The sequence below is a fragment of the Suillus bovinus genome (genome assembly GCF_016758785.1).
Source record: "Suillus bovinus strain UH-Sbo-P2 chromosome Unknown EDB93scaffold_6, whole genome shotgun sequence".
In the NCBI taxonomy this organism is placed as follows: Eukaryota; Fungi; Basidiomycota; class Agaricomycetes; order Boletales; family Suillaceae; genus Suillus; species Suillus bovinus.
In genome coordinates this window covers 142,738-163,136 of record NW_024542062.1, presented here as the reverse complement: position 1 = coordinate 163,136, position 20,399 = coordinate 142,738, and the positions used below count along the sequence as shown (strand labels likewise).

General features: G+C 47.7%; 9 protein-coding genes across 9 annotated transcripts; 7 read left to right on the top strand and 2 right to left on the bottom strand.

Moving 5' to 3' along the window:
• The first annotated feature begins 60 nt into the window (after positions 1–60).
• Positions 61–1,941, top strand: EDB93DRAFT_733627 (uncharacterized protein). Its single transcript, XM_041457265.1, has 10 exons — positions 61–307; positions 359–599; positions 649–669; positions 722–874; positions 935–1,038; positions 1,089–1,270; positions 1,323–1,333; positions 1,384–1,494; positions 1,546–1,556; positions 1,607–1,941. The coding sequence occupies exons 1-10, from the start codon at positions 251–253 to the stop codon at positions 1,631–1,633; spliced, it is 918 nt and encodes a 305-aa protein (XP_041311653.1). The 5' UTR covers positions 61–250; the 3' UTR covers positions 1,634–1,941.
• Positions 1,942–3,274: 1,333 nt separating this feature from the next.
• On the top strand, positions 3,275–4,362 carry EDB93DRAFT_1122072 (complex I intermediate-associated protein CIA30). Its single transcript, XM_041448584.1, has 5 exons — positions 3,275–3,412; positions 3,470–3,741; positions 3,799–3,999; positions 4,060–4,249; positions 4,299–4,362. The coding sequence occupies exons 1-5, from the start codon at positions 3,343–3,345 to the stop codon at positions 4,328–4,330; spliced, it is 765 nt and encodes a 254-aa protein (XP_041311652.1). The 5' UTR covers positions 3,275–3,342; the 3' UTR covers positions 4,331–4,362.
• EDB93DRAFT_1122070 (ras family-domain-containing protein) lies at positions 4,363–5,733 on the bottom strand. Its single transcript, XM_041448583.1, has 7 exons — positions 5,537–5,733; positions 5,426–5,471; positions 5,288–5,362; positions 5,159–5,240; positions 4,909–5,102; positions 4,742–4,860; positions 4,363–4,688 (listed from the first exon to the last, which is right to left on the bottom strand). The coding sequence occupies exons 1-7, from the start codon at positions 5,543–5,545 to the stop codon at positions 4,563–4,565; spliced, it is 651 nt and encodes a 216-aa protein (XP_041311651.1). The 5' UTR covers positions 5,546–5,733; the 3' UTR covers positions 4,363–4,562.
• Positions 5,734–8,014: 2,281 nt separating this feature from the next.
• EDB93DRAFT_1246411 (putative 1-pyrroline-5-carboxylate dehydrogenase) lies at positions 8,015–10,088 on the top strand (the record flags this gene model as incomplete). Its single annotated transcript, XM_041452442.1, has 12 exons — positions 8,015–8,133; positions 8,190–8,203; positions 8,256–8,456; positions 8,508–8,611; positions 8,665–8,715; positions 8,766–8,793; positions 8,845–9,214; positions 9,267–9,435; positions 9,486–9,675; positions 9,726–9,838; positions 9,893–9,987; positions 10,040–10,088. The coding sequence occupies 12 exons, from the start codon at positions 8,015–8,017 to the stop codon at positions 10,086–10,088; spliced, it is 1,503 nt and encodes a 500-aa protein (XP_041311650.1).
• A 59-nt stretch (positions 10,089–10,147) lies between these two features.
• Positions 10,148–11,618, top strand: EDB93DRAFT_733354 (MM3350-like domain-containing protein). Its single transcript, XM_041457263.1, has 2 exons — positions 10,148–10,770; positions 10,825–11,618. The coding sequence occupies exons 1-2, from the start codon at positions 10,396–10,398 to the stop codon at positions 11,131–11,133; spliced, it is 684 nt and encodes a 227-aa protein (XP_041311649.1). The 5' UTR covers positions 10,148–10,395; the 3' UTR covers positions 11,134–11,618.
• EDB93DRAFT_733574 (SH3-domain-containing protein) lies at positions 11,377–12,695 on the top strand. The gene is made up of 4 exons (XM_041457264.1): positions 11,377–11,895; positions 11,950–12,432; positions 12,486–12,525; positions 12,578–12,695. Exons 1-4 carry the CDS (start codon positions 11,620–11,622, stop codon positions 12,616–12,618), a joined length of 840 nt encoding a protein of 279 aa, XP_041311648.1. The 5' UTR covers positions 11,377–11,619; the 3' UTR covers positions 12,619–12,695.
• A 1,769-nt stretch (positions 12,696–14,464) lies between these two features.
• EDB93DRAFT_1122049 (thioredoxin-like protein) lies at positions 14,465–15,758 on the top strand. Its single transcript, XM_041448582.1, has 4 exons — positions 14,465–14,853; positions 14,926–15,182; positions 15,236–15,434; positions 15,496–15,758. The coding sequence occupies exons 1-4, from the start codon at positions 14,782–14,784 to the stop codon at positions 15,670–15,672; spliced, it is 705 nt and encodes a 234-aa protein (XP_041311647.1). The 5' UTR covers positions 14,465–14,781; the 3' UTR covers positions 15,673–15,758.
• A 1,430-nt stretch (positions 15,759–17,188) lies between these two features.
• EDB93DRAFT_733302 (uncharacterized protein) lies at positions 17,189–17,834 on the bottom strand. The gene has a single exon (XM_041457262.1). The coding sequence runs from the start codon at positions 17,741–17,743 to the stop codon at positions 17,243–17,245; it is 501 nt and encodes a 166-aa protein (XP_041311646.1). The 5' UTR covers positions 17,744–17,834; the 3' UTR covers positions 17,189–17,242.
• Positions 17,764–19,991, top strand: EDB93DRAFT_1199529 (DHS-like NAD/FAD-binding domain-containing protein). The gene is made up of 3 exons (XM_041450924.1): positions 17,764–18,066; positions 18,131–18,264; positions 18,385–19,991. The coding sequence occupies exons 1-3, from the start codon at positions 17,925–17,927 to the stop codon at positions 19,891–19,893; spliced, it is 1,785 nt and encodes a 594-aa protein (XP_041311645.1). The 5' UTR covers positions 17,764–17,924; the 3' UTR covers positions 19,894–19,991.
• The last annotated feature ends 408 nt before the right edge of the window (positions 19,992–20,399 follow it).

Genomic DNA, 20,399 nt, shown 5'->3' with positions numbered 1-20,399 from the left:
CCATCAAATCTCACTTGCCGAGCCCCGACACAGTCATATGAAGGGAGAAAGGATGGTTCGATCAAAACGCTGTCATTCGTCGTCTTTCGAAGTTCTTTCTGCGGACTGTGTCCCACCTTTCGACCTCTGAGAGGCACGTTTTCGCGGCTAGTCCGTCATTCTTCGTCCATTTTCTTCTGTCTGCGACAGCTGGCCGTTTGCTTGGTCTTTTTCATTTCAAGAACCCGCGAAACATACGTTTTTCATTATCATGCTCTCGGATTCTCGTTTCACACCCTTCTTCACTGCTCAGGCAAATGGACTAATCGTGAGTCATTAGCACGAATTATCACGAGTAGCGTCTGATGATCATAATCAGGTTGTTCCCGTTTTTGCCTTGCTATCTGCATTAGCGCTCGCTTTCATAGTTTTCAGGAGTATCCGTCTTGTGGTGATTCCCTTATTCCGGCGTGACGGATTGGCGTGCAGAGCTCCGGAGAACTTATTCTTCCGTACTCAACTGGGTCATTATGCTGCCTCCCTTGTTTTAAGCAATGTTTTCCTCACCGCAGCTGGGCTAATGGAATTTTTCTGGGTCAAACAATCTGGGATCCATCAAGGTAGCGCCTTCGGTATTCAAACTACATACATTGTGCTGACGGCTATCAGGTTCCATGTGCACTTTTCAAGGTATTTTGAACCGATAGTGCTATGATTAGATACTGAGTCATCTTGTGACCAGCTGTTCTCATGCAGATCGGTAACTGGTCCACCTGTTTCTTCTCTGTTGCTATCGGTGTCCACACGTGCAACTCCCTGGTGTTTCGTCTCTACCAAATTAGTTACCTGAGTATTGCCGTCATCGCCTTCGGATGGATCATGTCGCTGGTGATTGGTAAGTGACGCTACAACAGCAACCGAGTTGATATCATCTCATGTCCGTTCATATCTACAGCACTGGCACCTATCAGCCAAGCTGGTGTCTATGGCCCTGTCATCGTTTCCTGTGGCGTCACGACGGCGTATCCCAGCAAGATATTTGGGCTTGAAGCTTTTCCAGTATGGTCTATTCCGGTCTGACCTGATAGGGTCTAACTCATTGCGAATAGATCATTTTCGTCTCTGTGCTTTTAATCATTGTTTACTGCCCGATATTCCTTTTTCTCCGGGGTATTCTGCATATTAGAGGGGGCATCAAGTTGACTTTCAAGGCTCAAGGACGATGTTGCGCTATGACCGACTCGGAGGAATACCGCCGCTTCATGACAGCTGTCGCAAAGACGATGTTTTGGTGAGTTCCTGTGCACTTATGCTCGTTCAGGTTATTCATCCGTTCGTTGCAGGTACCCTATCGGTTCGTGACCTCGCATAGATCGAGTTTTTCCGTCTTGACTTCCTATCTAGCATTCATCTCCCTCTCGTTGCCGATCGCGGTAGCAAATATGGCACAATCCTCTGGTCGTGTCATCCCATTTGGAGCAGAGGTATTCGCACATGTATGCTGTTCTATGATTGGTTGGTGGTCCGGGTTTCAACATGCGTCGCAATAACTGATTGGTGTTCTAGGGCTTGTCAATGTCGGTATTATGTACAACACCTTTCGTGTGCTCAGTCCAATTTTCCATAGTTCAACACTGCCAAAGATTCAGGTTGATACAGAGAAGACTTTTGGAAACAACGCGTCCGACGAATCACCTATTCTTCCCCCAGCTGCTCACATGCCCAAAGGACCGCTTTTGCCTCTGTACAATGACACAAAGGAAATATCCCCAGTCTCACTGTCAGATTTCCCGCCAGTTAAATATCACTCTCGCAACTCAAGTACTGATTCCGCGACCCACTTGCTGAGCACCAAGAGGACACCTTCGAGGTTTCACAAGATGAGGGTCAGGCAGGGCGAGTCATTGCTGCCTCTGTCTCGTACCATTCTCATACCTGCGGAGCTCAATCGTCAGCTCGATGCTGCATCGGATACGGAGAGTCTCAAGGGTCGCAACCTTCGCATCAACCTGCCTCAGATGGCTGAGGTCAACACATCTAGAATGGCTGTTGTGACTGTCAGCCTATCGCCTCCACCTCGTTCGGCTGCTGCATCGGTGGTCACCGCCTCTCCAATTGCTACGTCTATCCAATCCACAGATGCTCCTCCCATCATGAGGCAGTTCACTGCGGCCTTTGGGAGGCCGAGCCGCAAGTTGTCTATATTTGGGCCGCGGTCAAAAGGCAGTGGTAAGTTGCCTCTTACTCTTACTGTTGGGCCGCCACTTTCGCCTATCCCTGCCTCCCCGTCTGTGAAGAGTTCAACAAAGAGTTTTGTCTCCCGGCTCCGCGTACCTTCTACAAAACGCAGACCTACTCCGTTGGATCTCACTGATCTCACTCCTATCCCTGTCATTCGGCCCCTACCTGCCATTACTACAAAGACTGAGGCTCTTCAGACAGTTAACAAGGGTACAAGCAGAGTTCCTCCATCGCCTAAAACTCTTCTAGAAAAGGATGACATGTCCTATTCCTTCAGACCATCGCCTCAATTCCCTCGCAACAGTACAGCGTCCTCATCTTCTAGTGAACGCAGTCGCCCCGAACCTGCTGCGTCTGCTACCCCCCATCCACGTCACGGCTCAATATGGTCTCACTTATCCATATCTTCTATATCTTCCTTCCTGGACAGTCATTATAGCACCTATTCAACAAGTCCAGTTGACGGAGGAAGCGAGAAAGTTCTGCCGAGCATTCCACTGACGCGCGGCAATACCATCGAAAGCATCAACTCCGACTCGTCTTCGTCCCCTTATTTCGAGACACGCAAACAGGCCTTTAAAAGTGAGAGATCAACCTGGACAACGGTCTGGTCGCAGGATAGTGCTATTTCCTTAAGCCAGTCCCCGGACGAAGAGGCCATGCTTGCATATGCATCAATTCTACCTTATGCGAACATAGAGAATATTCCAAGGAAACAGGAAGTTTCTTCTGTACCTCGCGCTCCGATACCACCTGCACTTCGGACAGGCAATTCGACAGCAAAGTTTTCGGGCATCACGCCTTCGTTGCGGAAATAATTTAGAGAACTGTACCCACGATACTATACGCTCCTTGAGATAACACAAATTACATGCTGATTATAGTTATTACGATGTTTTCATTTACATTCTCTGGCACTATTATTTAAACATTCCACTTACCATTAGATGGACCTTTAAGCTTTAAGCTTAAGCAGCTTCAATTGCAATTGCCTGCACAATTACACATGAAGTGTGATACAATTCGGACTTGCCCAAGATGGTAGATTTGATGACGTATCTTTGAAAGCCCTGCTCTTCTTGCTCTCATATCCCGGTACAAGCCACTAACGCTGCATCAACTATGGCGTTATCAAGTTGGGCAGCATATCTCAACAGGTCAACAAAGTTGCTCAAAGACAGCAGCATTAAAAGCACGCTTGTTTAAACCTTCCATCCTCACCACAAAACTAACAACGCTATGTACACAGTTCTCCGTATGGAAGGTGCAGACGGGCCTTCAAGAGCACCTTTGACGCTCTTCAGGTTAAATTCTAAAGAGGACATCGAACAGTTCGCGACTGGGTGCGATGCAGATATCGGTGGCACGTCCACTGTCCATTTAGAGCTTGACGACTCCGCGGAGCGTAACAAGGGCAGTGGGAGCACAGCTACGGGTCGGTTTTGGGGTGAGATGCGTCTACATGTCAGACCGGAGCTTCAAGGGCGAATCAGAGGTGGATATGCTGGTTTTCGGTCCAAGGTAAATGATAGTTCCGAGCTCGATTATCACACCCGCTTGACTCGATCTCCATACCAGCCTCGCCCGACACTTTTTGGTGAAATGGTTGAAGACGTTTCAAATCACCAGTTTCTTGCCCTGAGGCTACGTCTTGGTGGTGATCCCCGGTTGCGCAACTCGTATTTTGTGAACTTACAAACCGACGGGCCGATTACGACGGACTTGTGGCAGCACCGGCTTTACTTTCAGCGAAATGATGGTGGCTGGGAAGATATATTTGTGTGTCCAATCCGTACTCTGACATGTTCACGGGAACCAACTGATCGCGATGCTTTCAAGATACCGTTTGAAAACTTTATATTGACGAATACGGGTGAATTGGTGCAGCATCAAATTGCGATGATGCGCGAGCGGATACGGACAGTTGGGATATCGCTACTTGGGGGAAATAGCGGCGTTTCTGGCTCCTATGACCTCGGCATTGACTCCATACGGGCGGTGAATGAGGAAGATGTGACGCGGCCTCCATGTAAGTGGTTCTCACTGAAATTTGAGAATTGATGACTCAAAGAAAATAGCGATAGAAAAAGATCCATCCCGCGGCATTTGAAACACTCCACCACATTCCTAAAACAACTTGCATGAGCATCTAACGGTTTCGGTCCATAATCATAAACTATCTATACAATGGCAACCTTTTTGTATCCGACGGGCCTAACGAGTAATAAAACCGCATAAGAACATACAAAGGTCGACAAGAAGCCCATGAGTCAGTCAACAAGGAGCGCGAGGAATAGAAAAGTGTGCCCGGAAAGAAAGTAAGGGTAGGTATATGAATATTCTCATACGACTACACAACCGCTGCAGCATCCACCGTGATCGCCTTCATGAGCGTCGCCTTTGCTACTGTAGACGCCAGGTCCGCCGCCACCGGAGTTAGCCATGACGGGTCTGCCTGTTTGTTGCTCCTGCAAGAATAAATTGCATGAATGAATTGTCAGAAATGAGAAAGGATTCTTACCTTGTTGTACTTTCTTATCTCGCGTACAAGGTTGCTGAATGCCTCGTCGACGTTGATGCGCTGTTTAGCCGATGTCTCGATGAACTTGCAACCGAAGTGCTTTGCTAGGTCACGGCCCTCTGTTCATTGTTAGGAAATAGTACACTCGAACATCAATGAAGACTTGCCATTCATTCCAACTTGTCGCTCATACTCGAGATCACACTTGTTAGCCACAACGATGACAGGGAACGAGTCTTGGTCTTTCACACGAAGAATCTGTTGATGGAAAGTGCTAATTTCCTCAAAAGAATCGCGGGAGGTGATAGAATAAACAAGGAGGAAGCCTTCACCAGTGCGCATGTATTGTTCGCGCATAGCTCTGTGAAAAGTGAGTGAGCGGCAAGGACTATTTATTGGCAGCAGAATATCATTCACCCATATTCCTCCTGACCAGCGGTGTCGAGGACGTCGAGCAATGCGACCTCTTCGTCAATGACACATTGCTTGCGGTACGAATCTATGCTATATTCAGTAAGGATTCAAATGGAAGAGAGGCCATCATACCCTCGATTGTTGGGTCGTATTCGTCAACGAAGTGACTTTGAATGAATTGGATGGTGAGGGCAGATTTACCGACACCTGGTTGAGACAAGTGCTATGTATGAGATGCAGTTCGTCACATTGCTGCATCTTGGTGCTCACCACCGCCGCCGACGACCACCAACTTGTATTCCCTCAAGAACTGCGCCTGTAAATAGAACAATAATGTGAGAACTTCTTTGTGATAGCAGTTACGGTTAGGATGGCACGTACCCTCGACATAGTTTGTCAAGTAAACAAGAAAGATGTAAGACTTGGAAAGAACTTGCCTGATCACAAGGGAGAATAGCTTGGTGAGACCAGATGGAATGATGAACGTAACTCTGTACGGACGATTATAATGCTGCCACGCGAGAACCAAATAAGACCAATTCTAAAGATGTGGCCCGACCCACCCTGGCTATGTCCGTGTGGCCAAGTACTTGTGGCGCATCTTCAAATGCTGATATATCCTCAGGCTTCCTGTGCATTATTGTTCTATTGCAAAACTGGGGTAGCTAGTAATTCCGAGTCCCAGGCTCACTCTCCACCATCATGGACTCGTGCTGAAGGGTCAGGGTCTGCAACTGCAACAACCTATCTATTTCCACTCGCTCGTCATCGCATCGTTTATTTCTTCAAATCGCACAGCAAATCCTCGTGAGATGGTGCCTTCGTACACATCTTCTGGTATGATTTACTATTTTTGGAGTGCCACGACCCTTAAGGCCTTAGGATGGAGTAATCGTGGTGCAGTGCCCTACTACAGGAACTGAGGAACTTCATTGTAAAGGTCCGGGATGCTTTTACCTATGCATCTCAAGTGAACACGCTGCATCATGGGAAGGTTGGTCTTGTGACATTATTCTTTTAACTCGCCGCCTGTAGATCTTTTATAGATCTGCCAGCCTTCTGCAGCACGTTGTATATCCTTCGTCAACCTCACATTAGCGAAAGTGTTCACAAACAATGCATAGCATTTTGAACATACACTCTGCTGAGTTACGCAATGCCTTTGAAATTCTATATCCAAAAGGGATCCGTAGGCGCGTGGATCGTCGACTCACCCTGGGTATAATCAACTTCCATGTACTCTGTCCAAGGCGCTCCGAGGATCCGACCTGTGTATTCAGCAATTTCCGGGGACGTCGCTCAGCGCTATCGAAGCGGCTGCCATTGTCAAATAGAGACGCACTCTTCAAATTTGACATATGTTAACATCATAGCCCACGGAATGTGTTGACTATCAAAGCATTTTTGATTACTGCGAGACTTTTGGTTGGTTGAAGGGACTCGGTTGCGAACTAGATAATATTGGGATGTCCTTTGCACTATTTCAAATTCAAGATTGCTCCTAAAGTTAAAAAGTGATTCAAGCTTTAGATTTGAAGGCCCCCGGGCGGTACAAGCAAGTCAATGTGTCTAGTAGGCACCGGTTTCATGAAGAACTTCATGTGTGAGTTTATTGACTCGTGTTGCACAAACTCGACTCTTTGTTGTCTGAGACATCCCGACCTGGAGACTGACATAGTTCCAGAATCTTAGAGTTGGAGCCACAATCATGATCATTGTGGAGACATGACGCTGAGTTGACGCTGAGCGACATAAGCGTCCATGCAAACCAGTGTGCGTGGCACGTTTACTACTCGTGTGCCATCATGATCATAGCATGCAGCGTGGTTCATGCGCAATCTTAATTTCGACTTATGATGCAATGATCAGACAGGGTACACGCGTCAAGGGAACGGGATCGCGATATCATTGTGTATAACATATGATCATGACGGATCTCCGATTTCAAGTTTTCGAGAGAATGACTTGCCATCAAAGAAGTTCTTTTATTGGCTGGGCTTGTTGCATTCTCTGCAGTGGATTCAGACTCTGCCTAGTGGGAACCTGAATTTCAGCTTCATCTGGCTCGAACGTCGCTGATATGATCTGGGCTGGACAGAGCATTAGCTCGAGGTGGTACGCAAGCAGGTGGAGCCACTCAGGACACCTTTTACGAATTCGATCACATCAACGATTGCTACCAAACGAATATGCATTGAATCAATAAATGAAATAGCTACAGTGTGTAAGTCGACAGTAGGAAAATGAAAGGGAGTGGTGGGTAGGTTTCAAGCAAGTCGAAGGTGCGAGTGAAGTACGACGAACTCGACAATGTGCTGAAGAAGGAAAATCGAATGAAGCTCAGTCCAGGTGCCGGAACATTCCGACGGGCCGCATAACCCGCCAGGGTGAACACGGTAGACTAACCCTGCCAGGCTAACTTTCTCCGCATTAAGGGGGTGAAGAGTTCGAAACGTAATAGTGACTTGCGTTCAACTCGCGCCCAACTATTCACAAAGTTACCGGGGCGCCTATCATCCCGCCAGTTCTATCGCTCCAAACCACAAGCCCGAGCCATGAAACTTAACAAATTTGCACTAGATGGACTGGCAGCTTGTGGTTGACACAAACTCGACATGATAATAGCCCAGGGCTCTGTTACGTGACTACTACGTAGTACGTCTTGACAAGTACTACCAGGGCTCGATTCTCCAACCGACCCGACAAGTGGAACTAGTTTCATTATTATCCAACTGACACTAGGTTCATTCTCCAACTGACACTAGACTCATTCCCCATTTGATACAGTATGTGGTGTTTTGAACACACATATAAACGAGTTGCCCAGCCGTTTTCATTTTTCTACCTTCTCCTACGACAATGGCTTCCACTTACACGTACCAGTTCGATACTGCCGTTTACAAGGGCGCTGTTACATTCCCTACCCAACTGTTCATCAATGGTGAATTTGTCGACCCCATCAATAAGGGGACAATCGAGTGAGTGTCCATGATTAGTAGCACAAGTGGTCAATCATTCTGACGGATCCTTTCAGTTTGATCAATCCGGGTATGACTCCCTGTGCATACAGTCTTTCATCATTTTTACAAGGTTGAATTAGCTACTTGCAAGGCTATTGCCCGAGTTTCAGTTGGAGATCGTGAAGACATCGAGCTTGCAGCACAAGCAGCAAGAGCAGCATTCAAGGAACACTGGGGTTTGAAGGTGTCTGGCGCAGCTAGAAGCAAACTATTACACAAGCTCGCTGATCTTGTCGATGCCAACACTGACGAAATAGCTGCTCTCGAGGCCCTGAACGTCGGTCAGTCAGGCACCCTTTATTAATTGGATCACGCTGATTCGCCATCGCTAGGCAAGGCCTTTTACGCGGCCAAGACAATGGATTTGCCAATTATAAGTTCTATTCTGCGCTACTACGCTGGTTGGGCTGATAAAATACAGGGAAAGAGCATTCAGGTGTGCCTATCGACAATTGCAACACACATAAGTCCCTTTCTGACGAGTTTTAGACGACACCTGACAAGGTTGGCTTTACCCGTCACGAGCCTATTGGGGTAGTCGTGAGTAGTCTCATTACGTTGTAGTTTGGATGTTCACAAGCATGTGGCAGGGCGCAATCGTTCCATGGAACTTTCCCCGTCGGTATCGAAGCTTATGAGGCTATTCTCCACTTACCCCGTGTCTTCTAGTGAGCACGCTTATCATGAAACTCGCCCCCGCACTCGCTTGCGGAAATACCATTGTAGCGAAGCCTTCTGAGTTCACACCACTCTCCGCACTTTTCTTATGCACATTGATCCAAGAAGCTGGTTTTCCACGTGGAGTAATCAACGTTGTACCCGGCTATGGTGACACTGCGGGTCAAGCGGTCGGTGAAAGTATGATAATCGACAAGGTTGCATTTACTGGAAGTACTCTCACGGGTAGGAAGATCATGGAAGCAGCTGCAAGAAGCAACCTGAAGAAAATAAGCCTCGAGTTAGGTGGAAAGAATCCGAGCATCATCTTTGATGACGCGGATGTTGATCAGGCTGTCAAGTGGGCTATTAATGGGATTTTGTGCGTTTTTCAGTTCTTTTCCTCTCATGTCTTGTTCCTGAAGGTCACGAAGCATGAACCAAGGCGAGCTCTGTGTTGCGGGATCCCGGATTTACGTGCAGGCAGGCATTTATGACGACTTTCTGCAAAAGTTCACAGAGAGCGCTCAGAGTCTTCCTGTGGGTGATCCATTTTCCCCGGACACGTTCCAGGGACCTCAGATATCTGAGAAACAATTCGAAGTGAGTGCGCAGCTGAACGGTCTATACCAAATACCGATGTCCGACGTAAGCGTGTCATGGAGTACATCAAATCTGGCCAAGCAGAAGGTGCAACTCTTCGCCTTGGTGGCGAGCGGCACGGCACAGAAGGTTATTTCATACAACCTACGGTCTTCACGGACTGCACGCCCAGCATGAAGATCGTGCAAGAGGAAATATTTGGTCCTGTAGCAGCAATTATGAAATTCTCCGCAGAGGAAGGTTCGCTTATGCTTCATGTTCCCGTTAATACTAATTTGACGGCGTCAAAGAGGTGATTGAACAGGCAAACAATACCACGTATGGGCTTGCGTGTTCGGTTTATACGAAGAATATCGATAGAGCAATGCGTGTTGCAAGCAGCATCGAGGCAGGCACCGCGTGGGTTAGTGTGGGATAGTTCTTGCAACGTTCAAGTCAGCTGATCACGGGTTCGTAGGTAAACTTCACCAATTGGCCAGACCTTGGATTGCCAGTTGGTGGGTTCAAGCAATCTGGTGTTGGCAAAGACCTGGGTGAAGAGGCTCTTGAGAAGTAAGTTAATTTCTGATCTGATCGACGCCCGATGATCTTACCCAGCCTACAGCTACACCAATGTCAAGGCAGTGCACATTAACATTGGCATTAAGATCTAATCCAGTAAACTCAGGCAGTGTGCTCCAATACCACACCTTGACCGCATGACCCCCGGACCGTCATAGATTAGCGAAGCAGTGAACAGGGAAATGTTACTAGCCAATAAAGATCATTGCTGAGCACACTGTCTCCACTCCGAGATTGAGCTTCTGTTGATGTAATGTGCGTGTCCTTGCCCCGAGGATCAATTAGTGCCGGTTCTACGACGTAAAAGCCCGGGGTACGTGTGCCTTCAAGTACCCCAGTGCTTCTTAAACACTTAGATATATATGATCGTCTGAAAGCTGAAAGACAGCCATTCACAAGATGCCCATCCGCACTTACATCTTCAAAGTTGATCTCCTCGAGTCCCGAGACCCAGAAATCTCGAGGACCTTCTCTATACCCGCATCTTGGACTTTCCAAAAGCTTCACGCCGCAATCCAGCACGTTTTCCTCTGGCAGAACGAGCATCTCCACGTGTTTACGTTTCAAATTCCAATTGGAGGGGGCATAAACAAAGTTGTATCGATACAAGATACAGACATGATGGGGCGGGATGATGAAGAGGGTCCTAACGACATCGTCCTGGATGAAAAAACTGTCAAGCTCAAGGACATATGGGACGACAACGGGAGATATCACAGGGACGTCACTAACGACAGAACCCTGGGGGGTTGCTTCTATGAATATGACTTTGGTGTAAGTGATACCACGTTGTGGAACGTTCCGAATTTGATCAAACCGATTTGATAGGATTCTTGGGAACATGAAATTACCCTACTGGCAGTCGGCACGTCCGATGTGAAGGAAGTCTCAGTTCTTGAGGTATCCGGTTGCGCACCCCTCGAGAACAGTCACGGGGTCCTAGGATGGGAGGGTCTCAAAAGAGCCTTCGCAGATCCAAACCCCAATGACGTGTCTCTTGAAGCGAGGAGGTTATCATGGCTTGTTTCGCCTCTCGGTGGTGCATTCCACCCCGCTATAGCACCGACTATAGAGCAGCTCAATGCCCCTGGGCTATTCGATAAACGCTTCAGGCAGATTCGCAAGGGCATTGTATGATTTATGGTAAGGCCTTGTTTCGAAGGCCTTTGCGCTCGTATTGAGCTTCACGCTACGGCTTTTATGTACAGTATGCGGACGGAACTCACCATCCACGTTAATTTTAACGTACTTAAGCCCTGTAAAATAGTCAGAGCAGCAGCATACTTATTTGCTGCTGCCATGTAGTACTAGAAGGACATCCCCGGCCCATCCTAGTAGTAGTGGATTCGCTAATTCTAGGTCTTGAGATCCGGAAGCTCGCAGTGCGAGCCTTTGTATTCACATAACGTATCGGACTATATGGTATGATGGTCAGGGAGTGAAAGGCACTTGTGGCTGAGGGCTGAGAATTGGTGGCTTGAACACTAGTACGTACAAGTACTGGCAGGGTCCACACAGGATCCGACGCACCCCTGTATGACCAGATTAGGCATCATGAGTCAATGTTGACTGGCCTAGCGTCTATCATTTCACGTCTACATCGGGGCCCAAGTAACTTTCAGGATGTCTGATCACACTCTTCTGGATCACATAGTCTCACAGACAAGGCAGAATATCGAGCTGTTGATATCTCACAATAGGATATCTCCATCGGATGGCCGCGATATCCTACTCAAGCTTCCTAGCACTGGGGTGGCAGGATCCATGATAGCCATCACACAGCAAACGCAACGCCTTACAATATCTCCGGCGCCCGCTCAGACCATGATCAACAATAATCCTGGCTTGCGTGTATCGCCAAAGCTAGAAGCTCGTGCGATCTGGGACTGGACGAGCGAGGTATATATATCCCATTTGCACTTAGGTGCTGTGGATTTGATAGAGCCATGACAGGATCCAAATGATCTATCATTCAATGCAGGAGATATCATAGAAATCGTGAAAGAGACAAACGCAGATTGGTGGACGGGCAGAAGCAAGGCAGGAAAGCAGGGCCTATTTCCTGCTACATACGTGGAGAGACTGGTTCCGCGATCTCTCTCTCCACCACCAATGGCCTTCCCTGAATTTCCAAAGACAAGGACATCACTTGATTCAAAGTATGGTTCGGCTTTGGAGCCCAAGTACATGTCTCCAGGCCCTCCAGGCCCTCCGCAGTATTCTTCATCACAGCCTGTGCAGCAGCAGTACCCACCACCGCCTGGCCCTCCAACAGGTGGTTATCCGCCTCCCAGTGGTCCTCCTGTCGGAGGCTATCCGCTTCCTTCCGGACCTCCCGGGCCTCCTTATAATTCTTATTCGGGAAATCCTCCAGTGGCTCAGCCGGTTCCTCAGCAGCCCCCAAAGAAGGGTCGTTTCGGCAATCTTGGCAATACGGCAAGTCTACCGTACAGGAACGATTTATAAATATTTATCAATCCAATTTTCAGATGGCACAAGCGGCTGCTGGTGGTCTCGGGTTCGGTGCAGGTTCGTGTAGTTGATTTTTACGTCTTCAACACACCTGACTATTCATATCCAGGTGCTGCCATCGGTGGTGATATAGTGAACTCAATTTTCTAGACTTCTACTCTCGTGCGTTACTAAGTTTACACGACTACATTCATCCGTGCTACATCTTTCTTGACTGGAACATTTTACATCTTGTGATGTGATTAGATGCGAAATTCCAAATCAAATTCACGACTGTCGGTCACATTTACAATTTGATGCTTCTCAGGAAGGCCGCATCTGCAGCACAGGCAAGTGTTTCGCGCTTAAGCCCCGCGAAGACCGGACAACTGGAACCGTATTGTAACCCACCCGAACCTGTGCCTGTTCGCATCTAACACGTTCAAAGTCGAATTCGGTTCTCGTAACCCTGTCATTTCTCGGACATTCCCGCCTCTTGCATGCAGCGGCAGCAATCCAGTGTGCATTTGGCTGCATCAATTCACATTTGGACTCACGCGTCGTCTCCGACACGTGAGGAGCGCCGTTTCATCTCGATAGGAAAAACTTAATTGTTGTTCAGACGGGGACACCAAAGATGAAGATGACGACTGGGCCACATTGGCACGTGCGAGATTCAGTGAAAGGAGATTTCTTCGAGAAACTAGAAGTACCTAAATATGGCCCTGAAAGATGGGGCTATTAGAAAATGCTACTACTAGTACTTGAATGATTTTGGGGTACGTATCTGCCAACTTTAACGTTATCCATGTCTCACCTTGTTCAAGGACAACTGGAAACATCCGTGTCTGGCCTTCGAGGAACTGAAAGTCATCGAAGCCTGCTCGAGGACGCTGATGGCATATACGGCTGGGATGAGTTTAAGCGAGCTTTTGCAACCACGAATCCAAATCGCAAGATGCGCGATGGAAACGTTGGGATCGTGATATTTCGCCACTAGGTCTTCAATCATGTTGTGTAACCTCCCTTCGAAGAGTTCGATGATCCTGGAGAGTTCCTCAAATTTTCTCGTGGCCTTCGATAAGCTGCTGGTGATGGTCACAATCTTGCCCTTGCCTCCAGATTATGAGGATCCGTAAGTTGAAGAGGAGTAGTGTATTCGCAACGACTGAAGTTTGTTGGCTGCAGGTTTGACAGAGTCACTTCCGGCCACGCCCATAGAAACGTCAACCTTCAGTTACTATAGCCCACCTATCAATGCGACTGCGACGCAGCGATCGTTTGTCGTGAATAAGGGCACTCATCCCTTGGATTTATTGGTAGCTGCCATCAATGCGTGCACTGTCTGTCACCTACAGTTCTGAGCTGCGAGCGAGGCTCCGGGGATACAAGTTTGTTCTGATGAAGTGTTCATGCGCATTGTCATTGGTACTTACACAGAATGCATTGCCAACCGCGTGGGCCAGTGGGCGCCCTCATGGGATCAAGACAAGTCGCGAGGAGGCAGTCAGCAATCGTGACCTATGGGAAATATTACGGACATGGTTACATCTTACGGATCCTAAAGTGAGTGTACGAGACGAGGAGTGATGTCTTACCTATAAATTACATGCTGACTGTAGTGGGATCGCGCCTTATAAGAGGTTCCAGCTCCATTTTCAGAGATGGCGTATATTTCCGTAGCGTAGGTAAAATGCCTCTTTCTTCTGTTTTTGGGCTTTTTATCCTTTGAAATGATAAATCAAACGGGGGCCAGGCTGGCCACGGCCCTTGTTTGATAGTGGCTGCGCACTACTAGTGCCAAATGACTAATAGAAAGTAACACGGCGAGGGTTGGGAAAGTGAGTCAAGGTTTAGGCCTTAGGCATGACATGTGCTTCTGAGAATGCCCTAGAGGAACTGGTCAGCATCAAATTTACAAGTAAACACTAACGTTGAACTATTCCAAGTCGACCCAAAGTTTCTGGCGGGACGGCAGCAAAGAGCTAAATTTCAAATTAAACAGCGTCACGTGCATGTCACAGGCTGATTGCTTACCGATCAGTGTCACGCTGAGTATTGCTAATGGATTAGATTTCCCGCCAATGAAAGTGTGGCTGGTTGTAACTCTCCTCAGCTTACTCACTTTCCAGCATTTGTATCATCCGTGACCTCCGGCTTTCTCAGCCAACTCACCTTTCCTTCCTCCTTTTAACTCGAACAATTTGACGCTGGCGGAGGACCCGTATCCTTCACCTACTACTTCAGTCATATCATCTCCTTGCCCTCGTCCCCCCTCGTGTCTGCTTCGAATAGCAAGTCTTAGAGCGGACCATTAATCCTTATATTACAAGGATGTCCGATTCAGACTCTACCCTATCCCCCGAACCTCAGCGCACTATTAAAATAATCTTCATCTCGGATTATGTATGTCTACCTTCTTATTCTCCTTGGATATCCCATTTTTCCCATGACTTACCATTTTTCGACACTTGACAGCTCTGCGCCTTTTGTTACATCGGGAACAAGTCGCTCAAAGACGCTATTGCCGGATGTCGTGACTTGGATGTACATTTCGACGTGGAATTTCGGCCATTTACCCTCCTCTGCTCCTCATCCGTACCAGAGGTTCCCAAAGTGAAAGGTGAAAAAGTGCTCAATCGCCGGGATTACCTCATTCGGAAGTTTGGCAAAGAGCAAGCGGAAAGCAAGTGGAAAGTGGTCGAGGAATTGGCACAGAAAGCTGGCTTACCGCTGTGAGTATTTCTAACATGCGGCCAGCGTTTTTTCTGATACAATAGATTACTAGTGCGGAAGACGGAATTGTGGCCCGGTCTAATCTCGCCCACAGGCTGTCTGTGAAAGCATATAAAGTTGGCGGGCAAGCCATGCAAGGCCGCCTAAACGATATATTATTTGCCGCCATTTTTGCCGATTGCCAGGACGTTAGTGACGTTGATTTTCTTGCTGATGCAGCAGAGAAAGTTGGGTTGATGAACAAGAAAGAGGTGTGGTTCAATGTCAAACTCGATCAACAGTTTGATGACACAGGATTGCTCCACCATGCAGGCTACTGCATTCTTGCAAGATACCGATTGCAAGAACTGCGTAAATCAAATGATCGAAGCTGCTCGGGCGAGCGGTGTGAATGGAGTACCCTCCATCATTATTGATGGAAAATGGGCTTTGAATGGCGTACAGTCCACAGAGTGTTACCTTCAGGTGAGCAAGGCTTGTTTATTCTAGCTATCCGTATATAGCCTACTATTAAATTCGTCTGGGTGCGGTATCGCTGATTTTTATTGCATGCAGATCTTGCGGAAAATTGCACAATCTTCATCAATGACGGAATGTGCATCGATCGTCTCAGTGGAATCATAACAGATTTTACGCAGATTTCTTCTACTCTTCTTCACCCATACCGTTCTTCATGACCTCAATTCATGCGTGCAGGTCGTGGTCCTCGCTTTGGATTAATTATACAAGGACCACTCACGCAACCTCGCGTAGGAAATTTAGTCTGAAAGGGCATATTGCATTTCGTACTTTTTTTCTTGCTCTTTGTACCATCTTCTGCATGCTGTATCGCATCGCTGTCTTTATCGGCGGGCGTGTGTTTGTATCTTTCTTCTATGCCATGATATCTACTCTTTTACCTTGTTAGTTTCCGTTCTTATAACGGCCGCCATGAGGGATAGGTAGGGTATGTAACATTTGGCGCACAACTCTGTTTCATTTGGCACGAGGCCAACATCACTTTCCTTCACCATCTCGCAAAGTTCGACAGTCCACCTATCTTGCAGTGCTTTCCATACCCCTGTACCGAATAGACTCGTTATCATACTACGTCAACCTTATTCAGCCTTGTTTCCGGTAAGTAGGTAACCGTCCGTAACCGTGCACAGCGGAATCTTCCAGAAGATAACGTTCAAGACTTCTCATTCGAGGTCTCCGATTGGTTGATTTAACTGTCAACGCGAACACTCTGAAACCGGAAGGAGGAAACACCAGGAGAATGTTACCTCCTTCCGGTTTCATAGTGGAGTGGCGTTAAATTGTTCCCCTAGAACCTATCTTGGGACCTAGTATCTGTAGGAGATGAAACATCATGACATAGTTGGTCCGGATCCGTTTTCTATGATCACACGTTGAAGATCATCATGATAAAACTCGCCTCGTTATCCATGTGCTTTACGTCCCGCATGGTAGAGTGTCGAGTAGGTACATCAAGTTATTGCCCAAATGCACTAGCTGATAACTTGGGAAAGGTCAATAACCTAGACCGGCCTGCGATGGCATTAAGGTGGTGCAATTCCACATATAAGATTTACGGACCAACTATACCAGTTGGGCCAACAGCTTGCAGGTCACATTAGTATTTATCTTCTTTGAAAGCCCCGGAATCGTGTAGAAGCAGGGACTTCATGAGCAGATGATCTGTGTGACGAGCAATCTACGGATTCAGATTTTTAAATTGAATACGACACCGAACCATTTGATAACGAACTAAATTGCAGAAGTCTTGACTCGGCGATGGAAGATTTGGGGCGAACAAATACAGGTACATTTTATCTTTGCAGATACCCGAAAGATTCTCGAGAAGCCGAGAAGGAGCTGCATCAAAGGCGTGTTCGGCCCAGTCCGAGAGGCAGCCTCGTGTTGCCCTCCCTTAGGTATTCAGCAATTACAATTGTACACATGTTTTGATACAACTTATACGAAACGAACAGTCACTTGACATTTGAAATCCTTGAGCATAGTTTTAAAAAATGCACGAGAAACATACCAAAATGTATGGGGTGAAGATTGATCCCGGTCATTCTATCCAATCGTTGAGAATATCCTCCAGCTCGTTGCGAACGCCATCGCGTGAAACGTTGCTTGCAACATGATTGGAAGTTTTAAGCCTCTCGAGAGCGGCAAGCACCCAATTCTGACAGTTCCAGTTTTCTCTGCCTCGATAAACAGTTACTTGTTGGAGCAACGTGCCTATCTCCTTTTCCGAGAACACATCAATCTCTCCGACCACCAGGCAACCACGATAGCCTTCAGCGAGAATTTCCATACATTCGTCTTCGATGCAAGAGTAGGTAAAGGTGTCGATGTTGCCAATTGCTTGGTAACAAGTTCCCCAGTGGTCTACTTGATCTGAATGTTCTTTCCCAGAGCTGCTGGCTTTGATTGAATCGGGATTTGCGTTGGTGATCGCAAAGAGTGCCCAGTGAAGTGGCATCCTCTTACCATTGGAATCGTGTCCGCGCCAATATTGTGCAACACACAGTGTTCTTTTCTCAGACGGACCATTGTCTACGCCCATGATAGTAGGAGGGAAAGATGTGTGGCTGGCATATTAATGCATTACGATAAATGTATCAGGTTCCCGCGCCACCGCTTGCAGTCTAAGGATAACCTGGTTTGGGAACATCCCCCCTTGGTTGACGTTTTTCAATCGAACAGATCACACCTCTGCTCCTCACCATCACATCGGCAACAGGATTATGACCCTCTTCGTTCCGTTGGAGGCAAGTTCGCCTCCTCCTCCAACACCATCTTTTCTGGTTCCTTCTAAGACCCCAAACTTGCACCTGCGAAAAGCTATCAAGGCCATCCTGAAGGCCAAACGCTTGGTTGTCGTGTGTGGTGCGTTTTCCAACCGTCGGAAAATTCGGATACCGTCGTCTTAGTCAAACTAACATTGTACCAGGTGCTGGCATCTCTGTTTCAGCTGGAATCCCAGACTTTCGCTCAGAGTCGGGTCTCTTCCAAACCTTGAAGCGAGACAACCCGAAAGAAGCATTGTCTTCTGGAAGGGACTTGTTTGATGCATCAGTGTTCAACGTGAGTTGTCGTCTGTCCATGTTCGATTTCCCTAGATTGCGCATGGAAAATCTCTATTGCCTCAACCACTACGCGTGCTTACTACTCATGGATGGCGACGGGCTTACACACCTTTAATAGAATGAACACACGACATCAATGTTTTGCCAAATGATAGCTCAATTGTCCGAGCTTTCGCAAGCAGCTAGTCCCACGCCTTTTCATCAAGCACTACGATCGCTTGATGACAGGGGCAGGCTCCTGCGTGTCTACACCCAAAACATCGATGCTATCGAGCTAAAATCTGGTCTTTCCTTTGGTATCCCAGAGTTTGATAAGAGGCGAGCAAGACCGAGATCTAAGCCAAAATCGACTGGTCCTCCCATCGCTGATCAGCCTGCGATATCTACCAGCGCTCCTTGTTCACAGGATAGCTCATCGATAACACCAGGATCAAGATACATGTCTCCTGCTGTTGAAGTCCCTCGTTGTATTCCCCTACATGGAACGCTGCAGACACTGCATTGTCAGACATGCATGCACACGTTTCCACTCGAGAATTACGTGTCTTCTTTGACCTCAGGAACTCCCCCATATTGCCCCGAGTGCACCCAAATGGAGGAGACGCGTCAACTTGTCGGGAAGCGAGCCCGAGGTGTGGGAAAGTTGCGACCCAGTGTGGTCCTTTATAACGAGCTACATAAAGACGGGGAAGGGGTGGGCGAAATTGCGAGGAGAGATCTTGTTGGATGTTCTAAAGGCAAGGGGCGGAGCGGTGTGGATACTTTGCTTGTGGTTGGCACGAGTTTAAAGGTTCCGGGCACCAAACGTATGGTTCGCGAATTCTCGAAGGCGGTACGGGCCCGAGGATACACTGCATCGAGGGATTCAACGTTCGCATCGACAGGTCTTGCGACGCCAGCACCTTCTCCTGGCAAGGGGTCAGCTACATCATCGGATGACTCTCCCTTCAAGTCTATCTATTTGAACTTTGATTTTCCGGGGCCGACACGAGAATGGGAAGGCGTCTTTGACGCGTGGTTACAAGGAGATGCTCAAAGTTTCGCGGAGCTCTTGAAGGAAGAAATTGCGAAAGAGGCTGACAAAAAGGAGGCTGCATCAGAGAGAAAACGGAAACGGGAAGAGGATGCCACTCACTTAGAAGGATCAGACGAAGCCGGCCTTCCGAAGAAGAAGACAGTCAAGACAGAAAACCCGAGCTCTGAAAGGCCCACTTCAAGGCGGAAACCCAAAGCCTCGCCCTCTGTTCGTCCTCGGAAGTCCAAGAGCAAACGCCAAGAAAATACGGACATCAGTGTTCCATCCGCCCCAAAGATAACGCTTGGTAGCTCGAAACTCACGATCCGAATTCCACCCCTGAAAGGCCGTTACATTCCCGAGGTATGCATCACCACTCCTGTACCGCGGGGACCCAAGGCGGCGCAATTTCCTTACACTCCCCCTGCGACTCACATGAAACATCGGGTGACATCTTTATTGCCCCATTCCGACTACCCACCTTCAGATACCACGGAGATAGGATATGACGAAAGCGATCTCTCCGAGTTGTCTGGTGATGAGGTAGCAGGCGAACTTCCTAGAACTGCAATACGGACTGCACAATACGGACTTCGGGCCATGGGTGGGTAATAATATCTTGTACTATCTTTATTGTATTTATGTATCGTACGCTACATGCCTCGTTGACTCATGGATATTCACGATTAGTTGGCAGCTGTTGCCCATGGGACTGCTTCAAGGTGAGATTCCCCGCGTGCAATTGTGTCCCAAACTTCTTTATGACAAGAAGTGAGACATATGGAAAGTCGGACAGCCGCACTGTGTTATCACGGTGACATAGGCCACAAAAGGTAGTCACAAGTTGAGGACTCCGTACACTAAAGAAATTGCGAGCATTGTCAAACTTCTAGGCTCGATAGGCTGTCCGGCTTTTTGTTCTTCATCAGGTAAATGACGTAAAGAGCATAGTTATGCGAGTGGTCTGGTTTTGGCTTACATCCTTGTGAAAAGTGGCAAGATAGTAGCGGTGGGGACGACAATGTTGGGGTTGCACACCATACCATAATGTGGTAGACGGGTGCACACATATGGTACATGTACGATAGACGGTGAACCCGTATACCATACATGACATT